The 23,241-nt window shown below is 51.5% G+C and overlaps 1 protein-coding gene and 1 long non-coding RNA gene across 8 annotated transcripts in view; one reads left to right on the forward strand and one right to left on the reverse strand.

The window, feature by feature from the left end:
- PBX1 (PBX homeobox 1) overlaps nt 1–23,241 on the reverse strand; it is a 325,781-nt gene that overhangs the window by 240,788 nt on the left and 61,752 nt on the right. The window contains exon 1 of one of the 7 annotated variants that reach the window (XM_035711095.2): nt 2,387–2,708. The exons of the other annotated variants lie outside the window; for them this stretch is intronic. Within the exon in view, the coding sequence (XP_035566988.1) occupies nt 2,387–2,414 (28 nt within the window). The 5' untranslated portion in view covers nt 2,415–2,708. Of the gene's footprint in view, nt 1–2,386; nt 2,709–23,241 lie in introns of those variants that run through there. 7 annotated transcript variants of the gene reach the window in all.
- Nucleotides 10,231–22,134, forward strand: LOC125754580 (uncharacterized). Its single transcript, XR_007409210.1, has 3 exons — nt 10,231–10,328; nt 16,416–16,550; nt 19,884–22,134. It is a non-coding gene; the product is annotated as an uncharacterized LOC125754580 (long non-coding RNA).

A 23,241-nucleotide genomic window follows, 5' to 3' on the forward strand; every position in this document is an offset into this window, starting at 1 on the left:
CAGGGGCAAAGAGAAAGCCTCCCTTCACTGCACTTGCCTAAGAGGAAGTTGGCTTCGAAGGGCGCAGACTCCATACAGTTGGCCGCAGTGTGAAGCCCAGGGCTGGTACCTGCAGTTGCTACATTTTCCCTGATGTCCTTTGATCAGCAGATCTCCCAGCCAGAGCTCAGAACTGCTTCCATAGCCCTTCCCAGAAATCCTTCCCCTCTCCCTCAGCCATTGACGGGACGCATGTGAGCCGGAGCCCATACTTTGAGGCCAAATATCATGGTTTTCTTTGGCCGAGGACTTCTCAAGCAAGGTGTTTCAAAGAACCCCCAAAAGCCAGCAATGTTATTATGAGAAGAGAAAAGAAAACCATCATGAGCAGCATTAAAAGGGGGCGCATGTGAAGGCCCAATCAATGACACCATCCATACTTAGAACAGACTCGTCAGGGGTCAGTCCGAGTTTCCTGGATGAACGTTTGCCCTACCAAACCCCTGGCAGGGGTGGGAGGTGGGCCAAAGAGCAAAGCTAGCTTGCCAATCTGCTACAGGGATGTGAAGGGTGTGGGAGGAGGCCAGGTGTGAAGATCCACAAACCGAGCTGGTCATCTTGTAGGAAGCCATGGGATCGTGACTCCAAGTCACGATGAACTGATACCAGAGAATGACCTGTTTCACATACTGGGGGGAAAAATAAACCAAACTGATAGACCTAGGGTATCACAAAATAGAGGCCATGATAATTGTGTCAAACATGTCTCAGGTTCAAGGCCCAGAGACGCCCACCAAAGGTTCTGTCTACACTCAACACGGACCACATGTCGCAGGTTCAAGGCCCGAGACACCTACCAAAGGTTCTGTCTACACTCAACACAGACAAAAGCTTAGTTTCCTCCCCGCAAAGTAGTTCACACCTCCTTCCCTGGATGATGTGAAAAGACATGGGTTGGCACCTCGTACGAAGCATTACAATCCCTGAAGGAAAGCAGTCCGTTAATAAAAGTGCTGGAAAAATAAAAATAAATAAATAAATAAAAGTGCCAGAGAAGAGTGTTACCCTTAAGAGACTAATTTTGTTTTAAGCTAGAAAATATGATTATAGAACATTTTGTGAAGGGAAGGAGACACACACAGTCCATTTGTTCTGGAAGGCAGTGAGTGGAGTGGCTGAGAGCACGGTTCTGGGAGAGGACTGAACTACATCTGAAGGCCGGTGTTCACATGGGGAGTCCATCCTGAACACAAAGGTAACACCATGCAGACCAAAACTAGAGAAGCAGAGGGCATAACGTACGTCAAGGACACCAAAGGCTGGGTAGTTAAACACAAAGCATGGTCACATCTGAACAAATGCCCCACCATTTTGTTCCTTGGCCGGATTCTAGTTTCAAGCTTGCCCTGTGGCTAGAGGCCCCAGCTCATGTGCATGTTTTCTTTACCCAACGTTGCCTTGTTCCATCTCAAAGGTAACCCCTACAGCAGCTACTTTCCCCCTCATAGTCCCTCACCTATCCTATCAAAGGCCTTCCCACCAAGAGAAGGGACCAATGGAACAAACTCACAAGTCCCATGTCATCTTGAGGGAGTACAGTGGAAAGAAGCGGGGGAAGGTCATCTTTAGAGAGTCATCAACAAGTTTGACCCCCTTCTCCACTATTTCCAAGTTTAGGGACCCTGAGCAAATTATTTAGCCTCTCTGGGCCTCAGTTTCCTCCTCTGTAAAATGGGGAGTATAACGCCAACCTCTGACCTACACACGACTTACACATGGTTAAGTGAAATGTGTCTACAACCGGGCCTGGCGTGTGGTAGACACTTTCAGTGGGGGCCAGGCAGGCAACTAAAGAAGTGTCCAAAGAAGCGGCGGTGACAGTTCTGAAGTTCCCCAGCCTTGAAATACGAGAAAAATGAGCTCCATGAGCCAAATGAACCACACGCTTCACTACCAGAAATAACCTATAGCTTGATAACATCAGAGCAGAGTTGCAAGTCCCTTCCCCCACCGTTTAGCAGAGCAGCTCCTCAAACCATGGCCCCGGCAATAAGCCTTTCCTTGCTTTCCTTTCTTTGGCTACTCTCAATCCTCCTGGCCTCCCCTGACCAACCTCTGCCACAGGAGCTCTGACAACCCTGGGGTGCTTGGAGAAAACACAAATGCTCAGCACACCCCCCACCCCAACCCAAGGGGGGCTGCACTGTTCCGGGATGGAGCCCAGGAGCCCAGGATCCCAGGCGTTGGTGGAATTTTGCAAAAGTTCCCCAGGTGATGTTAATGTGGAGCCAGAGCTGAAAACCACAGTGTGGCAAACATACTTCTTACTGAGAGGTTTATGCATGACATCAAAAACACATTTTTATTACCGTAATGACTCACGGGGCGGGAGTGTTGGCCCTCTCACCTAGAAAGGGGAGCTGCTCGGCCTCCATGGAAGATCACACCTGGGAGGGGCTTGGAGGTCCACTAGGTCGGTCACCCATTCCCTCTCCTTCTTCTCCTTCCTCTTTTCCCATCGTTCCCAGCCCTTCCTCCGCCACTGGCCTTGTTTCCAAATCTCTACTGCTAAACCTTATCAGTTTGAAATGTTCCATACAGCGCCTGGAGCTTTCAGACGAAAGGTGCCATGAAAATCTTAATAAACAAATAAATAATTCATATTAGGTATTGGTCTAGTCTCTGCACTACTGGATTCCAAACATTTCTTAGAAGCAGCCTCTTAGCCATAAAGTCAAACAAATAAAAGCCCTGAGACAGAAGCCCAGGGGCTGAAGTTGGGGTGAGGGCCCGGAGCCTCATGGGCTCACCCCACTGCCAGGAGGGCAGCCCTGGGCCGCCCTGTACCCCTCCTGGGGCCGCGTGGGGCAAGGACGGAAAACCACCGCAGCACAGGACGCAGGGCTGGGTTGCGGGCTTTGAGGCTGTCGACAGCCCCAAGAACAGTTTCATTACATTACACGTCCTCCTCCCCCACCACAATAACCAGAAAAAGAAGTCATTTGTTGTAAAACAAGAGCACCTCTGTGAAAATTGCATGTGTTGCAATTGGGTTGTGAGAAAAATACAGAAACATGGCACCGGTCAGACCGGCTCAATCCACTCAATCCTGAAATGGGATTTAGGTCCCCCAAGACCATCAGGAGAAAACCTCTCTCCAATCCACAAGCAGGGAAAGCTCCCCACCATTTGTGCGTGTATGTGTGCGTGTGGACTCGTTTCCTCCCCTCAAGACTGGGGGTCTCCAAGCCCTATTTGCATTCAGGAGCGAGGAGTACCGGAGAAGAGTTGGGAGTGAAGAGGCCGGTTTGGGCCACATTTCCAGCCTGGGAGCACCCACGGGTCTTTGGAGCCCAAGGGTGCCTGCCTCTTCCTGGTGGTTCCCGAGAGCAAACTCGAAAACCTACTTTCAGCTTAATGCCTTAACTTACGTGGCCGCCAATGACCAACCTTCCCACTGTTGATCTAAGTCCTTCGGCAGCAGCAACTGCGAATTCCACGGCTACATTTGCCAAAAACATCAGGTTTGATTATTTTAAATGATTATCATAATACAGATGAGGTGAGGATTACAACAGATTTCTGTTTCTCTGCTTGCTTGCTTATTCATTTCTTTTTAAAAAAATATTTATTTGAAAGAGAGAGAGAGAACATGCATGAGAGGGAGAGCAGCTCAAGCAGACTGCACTGCGCGCAGAGCCCGATGCGGGACTCAATCCCATGACCCTGAGATCATGACCTGAGCAGGAATCAGGGGTCGGACACTTAACCGACTGAGCCACCCAAGCGCCCCGCTTTTTTCTTTAACCACCATGTTCTCCTGAATCCATTTCCCTTTCATTCTGCTTCAAAGGAACTCTGGCTCACTTAAAGACTGGGTCTGCACACCTAACGGGCTGTCAAGGAAAGAAGGCAGAGACAAAAAAAAAAAGAAATCTCCAGATTTGCACTGTGTGCTCCTGGTGTCTTTCATCCTCTTATCTCCACAGGGCAGATGACACGCTCTCCATTTACAGGTGAGACAACTGAGGTTGGCCAAGGTTAAGTGACTTCCCCAGGTCACACAGTCTATGATCCCCGGAGCTCAGGGTCCGAGCCTTCTACTTTTTTTTTTTTTTAAATGCCGGGCTTGAACTCACGACCCTGAGATCAAGGTCTGAGAGATCATGAGTCGGACACTTAACCGACTGAGCCACCCGGGCGCCCCCAAGCCTTCTACTTCTAAATGCGATGCTCTATACGCCACACAACTCTTGCCTCAAAATTCTGAGCCCTGGAATCATGAACCTGCACTGCCACGGGTCAGAAGTGCTGCAGAACTCTAAGTGTGCAGGGTCCTGTCACGACGGTGGCATCACTTCTCCCCCGTATTATCCCCACCACCACCCCCCAATTTGCTGTCAAATCTGCACATGCACTTGGGGGCGAGGGATGTATCTCTGCGTGCGCATTGGCAAGAATAATGGGCCACGAGCTATTTTCAAAGGGCCACTTACTTTTCCTTGAGATTTCAGGCCCAAGTCCTCTGCTACTATCTGCCTCCCAACTCTCACTCTCGATTCTTTTTGATCACCGGCCCCCCCCAAACTGTTTGGCCCCAACCCCCCTTCCTCCCTGCCTTAAACTCAAACAGCCATGGAGTTTGTTCAGATTCCCTATTCATCAAGGAAATGAATTCCATATGCATAATTCATTTCTTTTGTGAACTTTTTCCCCTGCAGGGAGTTAATGCTCGCCAGCGCATTGGGAACAGAGACGGTAGCAGAAGGGACAAGTGAGCAAAGGGGGTCCCAATGCTTTCCCCCGTGTAGCCGGGACAGATAGGGGCCAAAAGGTCTGGCCTCTGCTGGCTGACACCTCGAGCTCCACAATTTTATCTCGCAAAAAGGAAAGGGGGACCCTGCACTGCTTATTAGGGGGACAATGGGCTTCGCCTTCAAGGGCGAGCGGCCCGGGGAGCCCCGAGGCCTTATTTCCAAGCCCAGTGGCGGACTGTCGCCTGGAGAGAAAGAATGGCGAGAGCCCTCCCACTCCTCCACGTCTCTGCTCATATTAAAAACCCAAAACTAAACAAAGAGATATACACCGTGCCCAATGCACCATGTTTAACAGCTGTTGCATTTGGAGGCAAAGCAGTCCCTAGTCCAAAGTCAGATTTGAAAAACGGCTTTATTAAGAGAAAGATTTACTGTATATGAACTCCAAGACTGGAAAGTGGAGGAGGAGCAGCTGAGAAACACAGACCTGCCAGACGGGGAGCCCAACTGACTCCATGGCTGATGTTACCTTTTGGCAAGTTTCTCTGACCCCCTGCGACATCCTGGAAGTTGCGGGCCTCCGGTTATTAACTCTTTACTGGCAGACAGTCCAGAGCCCCCAAGTTCCGAGCTGGCTTGATCCACGATCCACGGCACAAGAGATTTTAAGGCCAAGACGGAGCAGATAGTCCAGCGCGGTGTATGTCAGGGAATTCGTGTTACTTAGCATCTTACTTAAATTTCCAAAAATACATCTTTCGTTCCACTGTTTTTCTTTTTTTTTGCTTCTGCCTTCCTCCATCTCCACAAAGGGGAAGGGGCCCATAATCATTTCAGATTTGGAAACCATCGTGCCTAATCCTAAAACCGCCTGGTAGTTGAGGATCTGCCTCTTGCGAAAAGGTCCACTGGTGACCGCCGCCGCCTAGGATCAGCACCATCCCACCCCGAAGAAGAAGAAGCCGTGTAATCAGCGATCATAAAATTTCATGTGTTGTTTCTTCTTCCAGCGTGTGGTCTGATACGGGCTGGAGAGGACGGAGCCAGCGAGCCAGGAGGAAACAGAACCGGATCCACCAATAATTAAAAGCAACAGAAATTTTACTGTGATTCCTGTAGGATTAACTTGTAAAGACAAATAAAACCGTCAAGGGTTTTCATCTACCGTATGAGAACCAGAAAGCAGCTGGCCAGCTTTGCTTTACCATCATCCACTGGAAAACCAGGCCAAGATAAGCACTCCACGGAGAAGCCAGGGAGAGAGAGCCATGGTTACGCGAGTCATAAATGAAAGCACTCCGTGGCGCTTGGGGACTAGAGACAGTGCCCTGCCCTTGGCCTCACAGAGCTTATGGTCTACTTAGGAAAGAAGGAAGTGTGAAGGGAATTCTAAAGTTAAAGTCAAAGCAAACCCAAAGAATATATAAATACATAAGCGAGCCAGACTACCCCAGCAGCTGGCAGGCATTCCCGGGGACACCTGCAGGAGAGCCATCAGACCACGGCAGTTGCACGCAAAAGCTCTCGAGGTGGATGGACATGTGGTCTGAATCCCAACCGACGCCACTGGCCAGCTAGCTATGAGATTTCTGACACGAATTTAACCCCTCAAATCTCATCTGTAAAATATACCTCTAATTTCGCTTCTTCACGGTAAGAATTTAACCAGATTCAAGGGCATAACGCGACTTCAGGGGCGCCCGGGTGGCTCAGTCGGCTAAGCGCCTGCCTCCGGCCCAGGTCACGATCTCAGGGTCCTGGGATGGAGCCCTGTGTCGGCCTCCCTGTCAGCGAGGGGTCTGCTTCTCCCTCTCCCTCCGCCGCTCCTCACCACTCATGCCTCACTCTCTCTCTCGAATAAACACGTAAGAATCTTTGAGTAAAGTAAGATAAAGTAACTTCATGGGATGCCCAGTCACGTATGTAAGTGATACAGGCAATCGGTACCCAATTTTAGAGACTCCAAAAAGGCACGAGTGTTCTCTGGCCACTGGGAACAAACACGGGGATGTGGACCGATGGTGACAGGTAAGCTGGTTTGGCACGAGGTCTGATGCAGCCACATGCCTGCTTCTTGTACGGCCCGGCTAGAAGGGGGGTCCAAGAGAATAAAGGAACCCACTCGCTCGGCCAAAGACCAAGCTTCTCCATCCCGCTCTGTAGTGTCTAGGTGGGCACCCTGCCCTTCGTTTCGGCAAGGTGCACTCTCCACCTCCACGCCGTCTTTCACCACCATACCAGTCAGCATCCCTCCCTCCTCTACTAAATCTGGACAGTAAGTAGCATCGCCCTGTCACGGGGGTACGGAGAGCTTCTGCAACGCCCCATTTAACTGCTCTGTGTTCCTATCTTCGGCTTCATTAGCATATTTCAGCAGTGCCTTGATGGATGAAGATAGATGGGGGAACATCATCCTTGGTGAAATCACTGTTTCATCAAGGTTAAACCAGCCTCGAGCTTCGCCACCTCCCTTTGTTTGGCTAGGTCTCTAATAACAAAATTAACGGCAGAATTAATGCCCAGGAGGCTCCCGGTGAAATACACTGATGCTCCCAGAATGAAGCTTTATCTCGGACCTCCCAGTTTATAATCCATCAATCAGTGGCTTCCATACTTTATTTTAAAGTAAAGCATCACCTCCATCACGGCAGAAGCCCGCCTCTCCATCCTTTCCCCTGACACAGCTGGGCTGGGATGAGGCGAAGGAGGAGACTCAGAACCGTCTGGAGCCACCAGTCAGGGAAGAGGAGCCCCGAGAGCCTCCGTCTACCCCGATCCGTGAGCTCCCGGAGGGCAGCTCGCTCTTGTCAGATCTGGTCGCATCTGCTGTCGTCGGCGTGGCACGTGTTCACTATGTCCTCGCTGCTACTAAAGGAACCGTGTTCACCAGGACAGCAGCACCTACCTGAGTCCCTAAAGGCCTACCGAGCGCCCACCGCCTGGCAGGACTTGGCGCAACGAGGCCGCGCTGCCTCCAGACCTCAGGAGCTGCCCCCCAGCAGGTTTCCACACCGCTCCTCGAGGGTTTCACCTCCCAACTAACCCGAGAGGCACACCTGGGTGGCTGTGCACGTGACAACGGGACTGATGTCCTCGGCTGGCCCACAACGAGGCAGGTGGGAGCCAGCTGAGAGGCCCGCGGCCACCTCTGCTTCCATCTCCCATTCACGGTCGCATCCCCCGGGCAGGACCCTTCTCCCCGCTGGGAGCCTGTCTCTGCAGCAGCCAGGCAGCCTGCACACGAGGCCCCTGGTGCCGTCCATCCCGGGAGCCGCTCGACGGCTCCAGCAAGGGATGGAGCCCACACGCGACTCTCCCCCGTCCCCCCACCTCCACGTAACATGTGAAGAGGGCTGTCACGAGTCCGCTGTGGCACAGGGCCACGGATCGGGACAGTCACATGCAGCCTGGAGGGGACGCCACGGCAGAACGGGGGGGGGGTGCGATTCCAGAACCAGAGTCCCCGAAGGCCGATTGGGGGGCGCTTTGTGAAGGATGGTGGCCCGCCCCACACACGGAACAAGAAAGGGAGCGGGACGCAGGCATCCTGAGGGGCTAAGAGGGAAAAACCCAAAGGTTCTGTGAGCCCAAGTCCCTCCACTGACAGAGAAGCGATGCTGGGAACAGCTGTTTGTCCAGAGGACCGTGCCCAGGGCACCAGCCTGCCCAAGGACCCCGTGGGGCAAGGAGCGGTCGGCCGAGGGGGCCGTTGCCAGACAAGTCGAAGCTGAACATCGGCTCCTCCTCTGAGAAATAGGTCAACGTGATCATCGTCGCGCTGAAGAGGCCGAAGAAGGCTCATCACCACAGTCTTCCATGAGAGGCCAGCCGAGCGAGCGCCTGGAACCTTCTCCTCCGACCCCGTGCCACTGCGGACGAGGAGGCGCACAAACCCGGACAGGACGGAGACGACGGCGCGAGGCCCCACCTGGGCCCTGCCAAGCCAGCCAGCCCGCCAGGCTTCCAGAAGCCGCCCGCAGCCTGTGCCCTGTCCGCAGGTCCCTCACTGGCGACCGGGAAGTCCGTAATTCTCGAGCTCCTGGACCTTCGACCGCCACAGGGGCTTCCCACCCCACTCCATCCCCTCTCACTTTGCCAAAGGCCTCACCTACCTCCTCAGGCCCCAGGATTTGGGCTCGCCTTGGAAGTGGGGGGGGCCTCCAGGACCCCAAACAAATAACCTCACTGTTCTTTACTCCTGTCTCGTCTTCTGTGAAACGAGAGCAACCATCCTGCTTCCGGAAGGTCTGAGAAACCACGGAAAGTGGACGGACGCCTTCCAAGCTCCCCAGGAACCGCGTGAAGCATTACAGGGGGGCAGTTTCTTGGTCTCTAACTGAAAGGTGGGCACATAACAGCTCTTCCTTGGCAAGACTAACCTATAAGACAGATGCCAAGAGGTCGACGTTTGTTCTGCACAAGCTTGCTTTTCTCCTCCCCACTGACCACAGGGAGGAGGGTCACAGCAACGGTCCCCTCACGCTTGCTGCAGGGCACATATGCCAACACACTCGTGGGGCCTTCAACCCACCGGGGGGGGCGGGCGGGGGGCAGGTATCGCCACCCGTCACAGACAAGAACACAGAGGCTCAGGTGGGACAAGAGGCTTGCACAAACCCACACGGCCGGTCGGGCGCAGAAAGGAGGGCTGAACTGGGGTCACCGGATGCAGGCCTGTGCCCCGGCTACAGTCCGACTCCCATAGACAGAACCCAGCCGGGCAGCTCCCCTCCACCCAAGAAGAGGGTTACAGCTCCCTGACACCCTCAGCTCAGGAACTCCCGGAGCTGTCCACACCCTGCCACCAAGGAGACCACAGGCCCGAGAGGACTCACATGCCGCTGCCAAGCAGGCGGCTCTAGACCCTGCAGTAGGCAGGTGACCTCACCGAGGAGCGTCACATGCGAGGGGTGCAGGTCCGAGCCGGTAGGAATGGCCAGGCCAGCCCGCGGGGATCGCCTGCCTTTCCCTCTCCCGACTGCTTTGTCCTCAGACCCCCAAGAACAATAGGTAGTCATGCTCTGTTCCTCGTCTTTCCCACTCGGCGTGTGCGTGCGTGCATGCGTGTGTGTGTCTTTATCAAAAAATTGACTGTTTTATATTATATTCACACATGCAGAGGAGAGGCTCGCCAGGCGCAGGAGAGGCAACACCCAGAGAAGTCTGGCACTTTCCTGAGCTTCCTCTTCTGTCTCAGCCATCAACCTACGGGTGCAGCTGTGCACAAGAACTTCAAAGGGGAAACTGAGGAAGGCCGTGAAGAGAAATCATGTGCTCGGCACCAGACAGCACAGAAAGGAGTCATTTTAAACCATATCCGCCCCGGTTCGCTGTGTTTTCCGCCACCTTGTTGTGCCTAGGGCAGAGGGTGACCCACAGAAGCCGTCTGTGTCGTCCGGCAGACCAAACAGGAAGAGGCGCAGAAAGCTGCGCAAGTGACCACGCTGCCGCGGTTGCTAGGCAGCACGATTATGTCCATTCCCTGCTGCTTGGCAACCAGCATCTCCCATCATATCCACGCACAGCCACAGCAGCAGCACCAGGGTCTCACAGCTTGGAGAGAAAGGGGCTGCATTTCAAAGGAGCCTCTAAGTATGAACGGATCCCCCTCAACATTCCACCCGGACCCAGATGGCCCCCAGAGCAAGATGGCCCCATTTACTCAGAAAGTGCCCCTTTGGTGACACTTGAATTTCACCTGATGGCCGTAGAAATCTACCGAGTGCAGCGATATGCCAGGAAGATGGGGAGAGAGCCTGAGTCAGCAAGCTCCAGCTTTTGGAGAAGAAAGCCTGTGCTCTCGGCCCCATACCTCTGAAGGATTCATTGTTGGGATGCTCTTTTTTCCCCGGATCAGCTGTGTAGCGGACTAGGCTTAGGCAAGAGGGCCAGATACCTTAAATCGTGATGTTTCTTTCCATGGTCCCCGACCAAATGCCAGCCCAACTTGGCAAGCTTCTCCGAACTGAGGGCAAAATCGTGCTACCGTCACCCTAACCTCATTGATCACTACCCACTGGCTCAACAGCAGGGCCAAAGTCATCAACTTACTGTTCAATTCGAATAGCTGCCTACTGTCTAACAGGACTCCCTCAGCCCACCTCCTGCCTTTGGGTGATACACAGATGCCCCAGATCCCACTGGAAGTCAGCATCCCAGCAGGCACTTGAACTCAGAAGCCCTTGGCTCTTCTAGTCAACTGTCTTGGCCACCATAAGACCTGCTCTGCTGTTTTCAGGCTTGAGCCACATAAGGATTGTGTTAGTTCATTTTTTTATTTGTTTTCTTTCGGTCCAACTTTTTAATATATTAACTTCTCTAACAGCCACTTTAGGAGAGACCATACAGAGTTCTGCTCTGCCCACCAGGGCAAGTGCTCCCTCAATGCCATCCAGGGCATTATGAATTCTCTTCTAAATCTCTCCGCGGGATTTTTATAAAATTCTCGAGCATCATTCTGATTCTACTCTGAATTCAGTGAGATCATCCGAAGTGATAACCTCATTGGTATTTCATTTTCTTCCCAGCCCCAGCTGGAGAATTTTTCCCTTCATTAAAATTAACGAGGTCAGTTTCCCAAGCTCAAGATACTGAGCACTCCTGTTGGTGGGGTTTTGTTTCTTAAATTGAGCTACAGTCTCTAAGTGCAAAGTTATACTAAGCGTCATTTACTTTATTGCTGCGTAATAAGAAACCAAAATGGAAGTACTAAGCTATCCTCCTAGCACATCCTACACTTCAGCAGCCACCCGCAAACACACACAAACCACACATCCCCAACTCAGCCCGTGGCTTTTCGGCATTCTGGCCACCAAAGGAACCTCGCTGCGGTTTAGGGCGGACATCGCGGTAGAAAAAAATAACAAAACTCGGGCCTCGTAAGTGGCCAGGGATCTAGGGTTCCAGCCAATTTGAGAAGAAAGACACAGCCTCCCCGGGCATTTGACAAAAGCACGGTGTCCCCGTGAAAAGTAATACAGGGTCAACGGGATCTGAGCGGAGGGGAGGATTCCTGTCCCCTTCTCAGGCTCATCTCTGCAGCCAGTGAACAGGTGGATTAGATATCCAAAGCTTAACGTGGCCGTCCCACCAAAATTCAAGGAGAGGCACTTCGTCACCAAAGAAGAGACGTACTTAACACGACATCTCTGGTAACAGGAAGGGGAGAAAACAAATAAACATAAAACGCCAATTCCATAAATGAGGTGGAAAGGCACTCTCCGGGGCTACCATAAATACTCATACCCCGCACGCTAGACGCAAGCTGCACGCATCTACCTTGTTCCCAGCTGGAATAATAGGCTTTCAAGATGGTCATGTAGCAGATGAGCCCAGTCCCATTCAGACCCACTGCTCCGCCCCTGCTGTCCATCTCCTTCTCCTGGGTCAGCCCAACCAACTTTGTGTCCCCCCACTCTTGGGCCCCTGACCCTGGAGACCTGTAAACGTAGAATGCAACTGTAACTGAAATCACAAGGTGGGGGAGAAAAGATGCGAGGGGCTAGGAAGAAAGCCTCAGAGGGGACTCCCACCAGCTAGGCCACCAGATTTGTCCAGGCCCACTGACCTGGGCCAGGGGTGGGATGGGGGGTGGGAGGTAGGGAGAGCTCTCAGGTCCCACTGTTGGCTGATCCCAGTCCAATCAGAGACTGGGGGAGGACCCCGGGCAGCCTCATGTGACCCAGCACAGACAGCCCAGTGTAGAGAGGGGCTGTGTGCGCGCAAGCAAAGTGCGCCAGGACCTCTTCACTGAGTGTGCCAGGGAGAGAGAGGGAGAGAAGAAAAGGAGAGAGAGAGAGGAGGGGGACGGAGAGAACGAGCAAGGGAGTCTATCCGAAGCTGCATCCTAACGAACCTTAATAAGTTAATGCAGAAATCTTCCCAAGGAGTCTGGCTATAGGAGACGCTGGTCTCTCCTGAATCAAAATCTGTTATGTTGTAATATAATAGATGTAAATTAAAACAGAAAATCTATCATGCCTCTAATGTACCCTGATGGCTGAGTGTGTGGATCCGTCCGAGGAGAGGCACCAGGAGAAGGGTGATATATGGCAAAGCTGGATGGAGGGTGAAAAGCGTGGCGAGGCGCGCGGCGGAATGGCGCAGCCCGCTCACGCTCCTCAGACCCAAGGGCAAGAGACGAATAAATGTTGATTAGTGTTGATTTTGTCCGACAAACGCCTGTCGAGTGACAGTTGGGCTAAGCTGCACTGAAAGAGAACCATTAATCTTGGTCTGGTTTAAGTAGAGTATATTAATTTGTGTCATTTTTACTAAGTCTTACGGAGAAAGGCCTCTTACTGCTTTGCATATGACTGCTTTGGTGGCTCAGCCCGGCCCCCCTCTCCCCCACCCCTCGCCCTCCCCCCTCCCACAATCTAAAACAGATACCATGGTGGCAGCGGTGGCAGCCGCGAATTCAAATGACACAGCAGGGGAGCAGGGGACTGAGAGCTCCTCTCTCGGATTAAGAAAATAAACTCCCAGGGTGTTGGCATAGCAACAGCATTTCAGATGAACTGCTATATATTCAGTGATTAATAAATTAACATTTTTTACAGTTGTTCCTCCTCCCCACCCCCACCTCCACGCTCCCTGTACCCCCTCCCCACGCTCACACTTCAACCTTCTCCTCCCTGCGGCTCTCTCTCTCCCCTAAGGAGACAGAAAGAAGGCTCAGAGGCGGAGGAGCAGCCCAGGAGGTAACCCCGGCCCCCCGCCGCCAGCCCCCAAGACAGTGAGGGCCTCCGTCCAACATGGCACTGGCACCGCGGCTCACTCCCACCACACTGGCGTCAACGACCCCCAGCCCCAAACGTCTGGGCCTTGCCAAGTCCTGACAGGCTAGGAAGCAACGAAGAGCTACCCCTCCTGCCTGAAAGTACAACCCCCTGAATCAAAGACCCCAAGCCACGTCCAGGGGAGCCCGGACCTCACTATATCACAAGGAAGTTTGCACCTTGGGCTGGTGGCCATGAGCAGGAAGCTGACGCTGCCCTTCTGAGCTTACAGCCGTCCAGTGGACACCACCAGGGATTTGGACAATCCCCATTCCAGAAACAGAATCCAACTAGCGCCCGTGGAAGAAGGGAAGCGCAGACCCCAAGCACCGCCCTGAGCCTCTGGTCCAGACAGGTTCCACAGTAAGTTCAGAAACGCTCCCTTTGCAAAACCTTCAGGAAACAGTATTATGCTTAAGGAGAAAGGAAGAGGGAGGCGGTAAATTTTGTCTTCCACAGCTCTCACGTGGACCAGTGCTTCGGCCTGGGGATCTGGGAGTCCAAGGTGAGCCCCAGAGGGTGTGTGACCTCAGCCCTCAGGAGACACGTCACCACGACACCCCCGAAGGAGCTCTGGCCGCATCTCCCAGCGCCCTGCAAGCACCGGCTCTCAGAAGCCAAGGGGAGGAACACTCCGCGAGCACCCCAGGAACCTCCATAGCAGGAGGAAGAGACTATTCCGTACAAGTGTCAGAGACAGAGCTGTCCCTGAGGATGAGCGTTGCAAGGAGTGGAGAGCTGGCCTGCAAGGTGGCAGCGTTCCAGGGAGCGGGGTCACCATTACCAAAGACTGGTTCCAGGGGGTTCCCGCCTCAGCTGAACGGGAGGTTAAATCATATAACCTTCTAGGCGTCTCAAGGCCACTGCTGGAGGATGAAGGAAGTAACAGCAACAAAAACCTGCTGTGAGGCTTAACATGGGCCAGACACGGGCCGTCGCTTTCCATACACTAGCTGGGAGGGAGATACCTATGGAGTAGACGGTTGTGATTCTCTCCAGGGCATAGATCAGGATAAGCTGCACAGAGAACCTAAATGATACGTCTGAGCCACCTAACATAGAAGGCGGAGCTGTGATTCGAACCCTGGCAGCCAGAGCCCAGAGTCCATGCTCCTAACTACTGCATGACATGCTCCACTGAAGCACTAACCAGACCCGAGCAAACAACCCACAGCGAGATCCCCTGAATCCCTGCAAAGTGGACCCGACAATGGAAACTCCAGGAATAGACAGTGATGGGATGACAAACAGTCTAAGGAGAGAGAGAGAGAAGATGGCCCTGAAAAGCAAAAGCCCCACCCAAAAAAGTCGGTCAACACTGTTCGGTTGCAGACATCGTTAACAGAGTGTAGCGAAGTGGACGTGGCATCAGGAGAACTGGTTGTGGGTCCACTAAGCTGTGTGAACTCGAGCGAGTTACATCCACTCGGGGTTTCCTTCTCGTGAAACAAGCGGTTGGGGATTTCTAAGGTCTCTTCCAGTTCTTCACCCCACAGGGGCAGGTCGGGCACCGTAAAATCCATTTCCCAGTTTTGAGGCCATTCCCAGACTCACCCTCATCACATCCTTTTGTGCCTCCTTGTCTGTCCTTCAACCGCGCCTAAGCTCGTGGAGAACGTCAACGAGATCATGGCTCTATCTTCTCTAGACCTCACGCACCGTGTGAGTCCACCGTGCCCACCGACCTACCCTTCCTAGTCCACTGATCATTAGAAAGGCCTAGTTTTTGTGTGTCGGGGTGGCTGATAGAAAACAGAGGAGGGACACCTGAGTGGCTCAGTGGTTGAGCTCAGGTCGTGATCCCGGGGACCTGGGATCGAGTCCCCACATCGGGCTCCCTGCAGGGAGCTGCTTCTCCCTCTGCCTGTGTCTCTTCCTCTCTCTGTGTCTCTCATGAATAAATAAATAAAATCTTTAAAAAAAAAAAAAAAAGAAAGAAAACAACAGAGGAAAACAAAAAACAAGCACAGGGTTTGAAGACGCAGGGGCTGAGGGCAGTGGGGCCTCTAAGTGATACTTCCCTTCTCTGCAACCCCAAGGCTCCAGGACGGCCAGTGGCAATGAGGTGCCGGGAGGAGGGCTGTTAAGGCACAGCCGGGGCAAGGTCCCACGGTTTCGGGGCAGGAGGGCATCAGGTCAGCCCCGAGCAATCATGATGATAACATAACAATATTAGTATTTGTCCAGAGAGGGGTGGCGTGAAAGGAATCACATTAAATCCAAGAGGACTCGGATAAAATGACGCCAAGGGTCAGACGGCATCTAACAACAGCCTGTGATTTGTGGCCCTGCCACGGCTCTAATTTGCCTCTCTCCGGCTGACGGCCCATGAAGGTGAGGGGTGCTGCTGGGCGCTGCCCAGGCTCGGCTTGCGGAACAAGCGAGTCACAGCGCGGCTCGCGGGGTGGGGGCTGACTTGGCCACAACACCCCGATCCCATACAGGGGGTGGGGGGGGGAGAACAGTCCCATGCAGATCGGCTCTGTCTCCCCTGTACCTTGATTTGTCTGATTCTCCTTCCTGTTGCCACAAAAGCTGATTTATCTTCGCCGTTTCACATGCATATTAATTGCTTTCCCCCTTGTTTGTTTAAAGTATATCTGATGCAAGTGTCTGTCTCCGAAAACAATACGTCTCGCTTATATATTATCTATTGTGGATTGTAAACAGGAATGGCAGGGACTGTCTTTATTTTTTCTATCACACTTGTAAATATGCCCAGAGGCTGGGCAGCTTCTCCAATAAGTAAAATAAATAATGAATTAACTAAGTGGACTTGTCACCCTCTACGTGGATTATTTATGTTTCGCACCTTATCTCCGTAAAAGGGTCAACATAAAGTGATAGCTGTTCCTTTCTTCCTTTACCTAATTTTTATTTTTTGTCCCTCCTCCTCCAGCCCCTGTCCCCTGACGTCATCACCTGAACCTGAGAGCTACGTTTTCTGGCTTCTCTGCATCGTTTGCATCCAGAGACACTGAAGTTGGTTCAGAAAGCGCCTTGAACGTCTGTCACCAAAGCACGGTCTCTCCCGGTGGGTTCGTGAAACTGCGTGTTTTATTTTAACGAGAACTTTCATCTATCTAGCACCTAAGCCAGATGGAGGCTTTTAAAGGGTGCCTTGCACACACACACACACACACACACACAGAATAGTAACCATAAATGAGATGACATTTGTGTACATTAACCTGCAAGGAAAAAGAATAAGCAACCCTGGGTGTTACTAAGGTTCATCTACTGCTCCCTCGGCCCTCCGCCTGCCACCCCCAATCGCTGCCAGGTGCCTAGACCTGCGATTTCACAACCCACTCTGTCTGTGACATCATACTACCTAGACACCTGCTGGAGGCAACAAAGGTACCTTCACAGCGAGGCAAGATCTGCTGACTCTCAAGCCTTTGCGTGATGATGCCAAACACTTGTCATTCTTGTTTTATTATGAGTCGTGGAGGAAATAATTAAGCCCATTATTTTAAAAGAGGAAGAAGAAGGAAGAAGAAGAAGAAGAAGAAGGAGGAGGAGGAGGAGGAGGAGGAGGAGGAAGAAGAAGAAGAAGAAGAAGAAGAAGAAGAAGAAGAAGAAGAAGAAGAAGAAGAAGAAGAAAGGCCCAAAGATTGCACAAGAGAGTCAGTAACTGCCAAGTACCTGGTGAGAGCGAAGTGATTCAGAGGAAAGAATGTGGGTCGTGACATCTGAGGAACCTAAGTTTTAATCACAGAGTTGTTACAGGACCCTGGGCGGTTTATTTATTCGCTCCGGGGCTCAGTTTCCTCATCTGTCAAGTGGGAATAGTAATGTTTTCAAGGTCGTTCAATGGATTTTGCATAGAAGATCTCATTGTACCTGCTTGGCAGGAGCCCAGTGAACGTGAGCGGTCTCTTTCTCCCTAGTATTTGGGAAAACAGAGAAAGGACATCAAAGGGTGTGTAACAGTGTTTCCCGGTTGGTAGATGGATGGTTAAGGCGAACTGCTGTGACAGGAAGCCTATACGTGAAAGACACGTGAGCACCGCATCACACCTACAAGTCGGAAAGTCGGAAAGCCCACGGGAAGATCTAAAACAGAGCATGACCCGTCTCCTAAAATGTCACGTTGCCTGGACACGTAAAATACTTCACTCGGACTTAAGATCAGCCCACAAAAGAAAAATCTATTCGGTCTTTTTTTTTCCACGTCATCCAAAAATGGATGATACCACCTTTCCTTCTATGCCCACGCCAAAAAAAGTCTCAGATTGGAATTCTTTTCCCTACTCCAAATCACTAAGGTCGGCTACATGCTATTTGTGAGCATCCTCCCACCGACCACAAGCACTAGCTTTCTTAATGACTTTGTAACGGGACGTCAGGAAAAATTTCACATTGTTTTAGGGTTGTTTCCTTCACCTTCCTAAAAAAAGTGCTTTTACTGATAGCACTTCTCAGATATCATCTGTGATTTTTTGGCACGCTCCTTCACACCATGTTTCAAAAAAGAAACAGTCAAAATATTGCCCATATAAGATCCATAAATATACGTAGCATACACACAAGCATCCCAAATGTGGTTGAGATAAAAGATCACAGGAACTCCTACCTTTCATCAAGGTGTTGGCAAGCCAATCTTCTTGCTGGAGAAAGAACTGAGACGTCTGGGGGGTATAGCCTCACCGCACGTATCAGTTTTTGCCAAACGATCTCACTACAGCTACACCCACGTTCCAGAGAAATGCTCAAGTGGCTTAATGGGAAGTTGGCCTGATAATAAAACCCCCTGAATAATTTCTGTTGTAAAGAATCAACTAATCGTGGCAAAGCTGACAGCCAACTAACCGGGGGCTTGGACATGGGGGCTCCCATTCCATCTGCATCGAGGTCACACAGTCCTCGATGAAGCCACATGCCAGTTTGTGCCTCAGTTTCCCTCAAAGTAATTGCACACAATTCTCTGATCGACTTACTTCACTCCGCATAAGTCAATCAGAGAAAGACAGTTATCATATGGTCTCACTCATACCTGGAATATAAGAAATAGTGCAAGGAACCATAAGGGAAGAAAGGAGGGGAACTGAGTGGGGAAAAACCAGAGAGGAGGACAAACCAAGAGAGACTCCTAACTCTGGGAAACACCCAAAGGGTTGTGGAAGGGGAGGGGGCAAGGGGGATGGGTGACTGGGTGACGGGCACTGAGGGGGCACACGATGGGATGAGCACTGGGTGTTACAGTACATGTTGGCAAGTTGAATTTAAATTTTAAATAATTGCACACATCTCAGTGACCCCCGTTAATCGTCCACATAGAGGCAAGAAAAAGGAAAGTCTGGCGAAAGAGAAAAACCTGATGGATACAGAGAGAAAACCTAAAACCTGCAGATGGTAATCTAGAGATACCGGCCTAGGAGGGAATTCCAGAAAGCGTCTCACTGTGCAAAGGGCTTTCCTCAGCCTCCTCTCTGGCCAGCAGTACTTGCCGTGGTGGCCCACCACTGATGTCGACTGCGTATTTCCCTCGAAAATGCTTAAATGCTTTTCCATTTTTCCTTTCCCTTTTTCTTTTCTTTTCTTTCTTTCAATTTTTAGATGGCGAGTGGGTCAGCCTCTTCACATTCCTTCGAGGACAGGTGCAGGGGGTGGGGGGCAGGGATCATCAGTGTCGGGGCAGCCACCCCGGTCTAATACAGGGAGCTGATGGCATCAAAGAGAGCAAAGTGCCACGGATGAGCAGGGTGAGGGCCCAGCCCCGGCCCCGCACCTAGGGTCCGAGGTCAGCCCGGCCGAGCACCGGCCTCAAGAACGTCGCGTGAAGATGCCATTGCGCTCCACTCTAAGCAGCGGTGGAACTGTTGCCATGGCAACAAAGGTACTTGAGAGGGGCACGAGCAAAGAGAGACTTAAAAAGAAAAAAGACAATATGTGGCCTAAACAAAATATGTGACGGTGTAAGGGGTGTTGTAAAGCCTTTATTGCCACTTGTTAAGGAAGACCTGTATAGCTCACTCGTGAGTAATAAGGCGGTCAACCCAAACTAAGGCACTAAAAATTTTACAGCACCCCACATATCATATATATCTGGATAGATGGAGAAACGGAGGGATACGTATATAAAGGACCGCCACGGCCGGGCTCACACGCACACAAGCAGGGGTTGCTACAGATCTGCAAATGCCATCCTCTAATAGAGTCGTTAAGATTTACCAATATCCTTAATTTATCGGCTCTCAAACTCCACGTCCCATCAATTCAGTTCTTAAAAGGTTCAGAAAGCTCAGCTGCGGCGAGAACAGTGGTGGTTTCCCAGGGAGCGCGGACCAGCCAGGTGCGGCAAGCTGGGATTCCCGGCTCCAGGCTCCGGGGGCGACTCCGCAGCTAATTTATTATTTCACAGTTGGATTAAACGCTCCCTACTGCCATCGCGGGGACGGCCAAGGTGACCGGGGATGTGATGAAGGGCGAGGGCCGCTGAGAGACGGGACCATGGTGCCGCACGTCTGTAAGGCTTTACAGACCCCAAAATCATGCTCCGGGGCAACCAGTTCGGAACTTAGGGACGGTCTCACCGGAAGAGGGTCCGCTCGAAGGCCGCGTACCACGAAGGCAAACTTGCAGTAAGCCGTCTTAGACTTCTCCAAAATGTTTTCGTAAGTAACGACTTTTTACAAGTTTCGCCCCCAGATTTCATTTCTTACGGGTTTTCTCAGGGTGAGGTGCACATGACCCCGGGGACTCCACTCCATACTGGCCCCCAAATCAGTCCCTGTGCTTATTACCTCTCGCCATCACCTGACTCCAGAGCAGGCCGGAAAGGTGCCTTCTCTGGGGGCCCAGGCTCTATAGTCCTGCAACTCGCAGGTGCCACTTTCAAAGGTACGGTCGGGGCAGGAAACCGGCGAGGGCCAAGGCCACTGGCCCGACCCTGCCGCCCTCCAAGAACTTCATGCATGGGGAAAAGTAGCAAGAGCACGTGGATGAAAGTGCTCGAAGCTCTCTGGCAAGAAAGCAGTGGGATCAGGATTTCTCCTGAGCCACTCCTGAAGCACAGACAGGGATGCCTGCCTATTAATGATGAAGGAGCGCCCATTGCCACTAAAGGCCACAACTGGGTCCCCCTTCTGTAGCTCAGAAAACGTGACCTGCCCCTGCTTCCCCCCAAGCATCTCGCCTCTCACACTGGCCTCCTGTCTCTTGGGCCTTGTTCTTCTTCCCTCACGTGGATCATTGTCTCCTTTCTCTGCTATTCTGACCCTCCTGCTCCAGATGCGGAGGGTCCATTCCCCAGTGCCACCCCTCTGGTTCTGCCACGGGGGTGTCCCACTGCCAAGGTGAGCCTGGTCCCCTCCCACGCTCCCTGAAGCAGGAGGCAACTCTTGCTGAACCACACACACAGGAGCTGCAGGTGACACAGTGAGCAGGTCAAGCACCTGCCAGCCGCACATCTGCACCGGCACGTGCCAAAATCAATAGGACGCTCATAATAATGGAAATCCAACGGCGACCATCTTATGAAGTGTGAAGCGTGCCAAGGGACTGCGTTAAAGCTCCAGCTAGGAAAAGGAACTGGAAGTTATACTTCCTTTGGAGGAAAAAAAAAAATTAGCAAATGGTTCATTTTTCCTTAAGGGGGAAAAAAGGCACTTTCAATTAGGTGAGTAGAAGGACAAACGCTCCAAGAGCATTTTGCTGAAGTTATAAGTGCTTTTGAAACCCCTCCTGTCAGAGCGTTAGTAACACAAGATTTAAGATGCCCAATTAATTTTTTCCAGCCACCAGCCAAAAGTAGATGCAGGAGGAGGTTAAAAGCTAAGTGTTTAATTAATATTAAATTTATAAGATTCTCTATCACTGAAAGCATTGTAAAATTGAAAAAGCAGTTAATTTTACGGTTGCTGTGTATTCCTCTGCTTTGATCTTTGATCTATGATATAAAATCACCAACTGTAAAGATTCGTCAGCTTTATTATACCTGTTTAATGGTAAGAAGAAGAAAGGGAGGAGGAACCTACAGACATGAGTGGGAGTGGGGCCCCGAAACTGGTCATCAGCGCTGATCGGAAAATGCTCAACGTGGAAAAACGCAGGGAACAGCCTTGGATCAAGCCCCACGTGGAGATGAGGCAAGCATCTCTCATCCATTTCTACCCCCAGTTCTCTGGAGTATTAAGAGCAGCAAACAGCAGTTGGGGGATCTCTGGCCTAAGACAAAACACTGACAAAGAAAATTTAGGTGGCATTCGGGGAGAATTTTCTGAGATGGAGAGTTGCCAAGGCTTCGGTGGTTCACTGGGCTAGGCCACGACATTCCCTTTCCTACAGAAGGAAATTCTGAGATTAGCAAAGTGCAAGTCTCGTGTGTCTGTCTCAAGCAGACTACGGATCGATTCACGCTACCAAGGGCTCCATCTACTCGCTCACGTGTAGTAGAAAAAGCCAGGCCTGGCTGAGGAATGCTCAGGCCGCTCAGCCGGGGCAACGAGCCCTCTTTAATCAATGGCATTTGTAAAAAAGCCCTCCTGATAAAGGACAATGCGACAAGAAACAGGCGGGAGGTGGGGTGGGGTGGACGTGGCACCTGCTACTAGAAATGTGACCATCCCGAGCAAGGTTTTCACAAGGTTTCAAATCACTCTATTTTCTGCCAGTCGAGACAGATGTTCAGTCCCTCTACACCAGACCACGTCATGAGTGTTGGGAATTAGAAGGGGAGAAGGGAGCACATGCCCCTCAAATAAACTAGCTCGTAAGAACGAACACTTGCCTTCACCTCCTCCTGGCCCAACATTGGGGGGAGGGTAGGAGGGCTGCAGGTGCAGGTGCTGAGCCTGGGGATGAGGATGGGGATGAGGACAGGGGATGATGAGGTCCGGGGAGAAACCGAGCTGGGAGGTGGAGGCAAAGGAAGCATCTCCTGCCTCCCAGAACTTTGTGTCTTGTTTCCCAAAAAGAACAATAGGGGCATTTTCAACTCCTGGCCTCCTTCAATTGTGTCTCAAACCCAGAGACAAAGACCTATTATGCAGAATAGATTTTACAGAAAGGCAGAAGGAGGGTGAAGGGGGGGTGAAGGGGATAATTCATGTGAGGTGTTTTTCCTTTTTTTTTTTTTTAAATAAAAAAAAATCCCATCAGGGATCTCATTATAATTTCATTATTAGTAGAAAAACCAAATAAGTGGCAAGAAAAGGAATCTCAACTTAATATTAACGCGCACACTCACACACACACACACACACACAAAGATGAAAGATCTTCTGAGCTTCAAAGCAGCTGCTAATTTTCCCAGCTTCAAACGACTCGGCGAGAAAGACACTGATAATGAATGTGCCTTTTCCACTGGCTCACTTATAAACTTTTTCCCTTTCCATCCCTCCTCCCCCCACCCCTCAAAAACTCATTTTAACTGGAAACAAGTATCAGGCATAGTAACAGCATCCTGGGTTCATACACAATCTTCCATCAGTGCTCTAACCAAAAAAAAAAAAAAAAAAGTAAGGTAACCAGAGAAGGAGGAAACGTGGTATGAGGCTCACCTGAAATAAGCAGGTACTGAAGCTGAGCAGTTACACAATCAACGGAATCCAGGTTTAAGGGTAAAACCGGGAACCTCAGCCCCCCAAGCCTCCATGCACCATGCACGTGGAGAATGGAGGGAGAGAAGATCCCCAGGGAAAAGAGCCCACGTCGCCCAGAGCACCACCAGCACCGCAATTTTGCCTTGCTGCATTCGAAAAGGGCTTCCAGGTGGGCTC

The sequence above is a fragment of the Canis lupus genome, chromosome 38 (assembly GCF_003254725.2).
Source record: "Canis lupus dingo isolate Sandy chromosome 38, ASM325472v2, whole genome shotgun sequence".
NCBI classification, from domain to species: domain Eukaryota; kingdom Metazoa; phylum Chordata; class Mammalia; order Carnivora; family Canidae; genus Canis; species Canis lupus.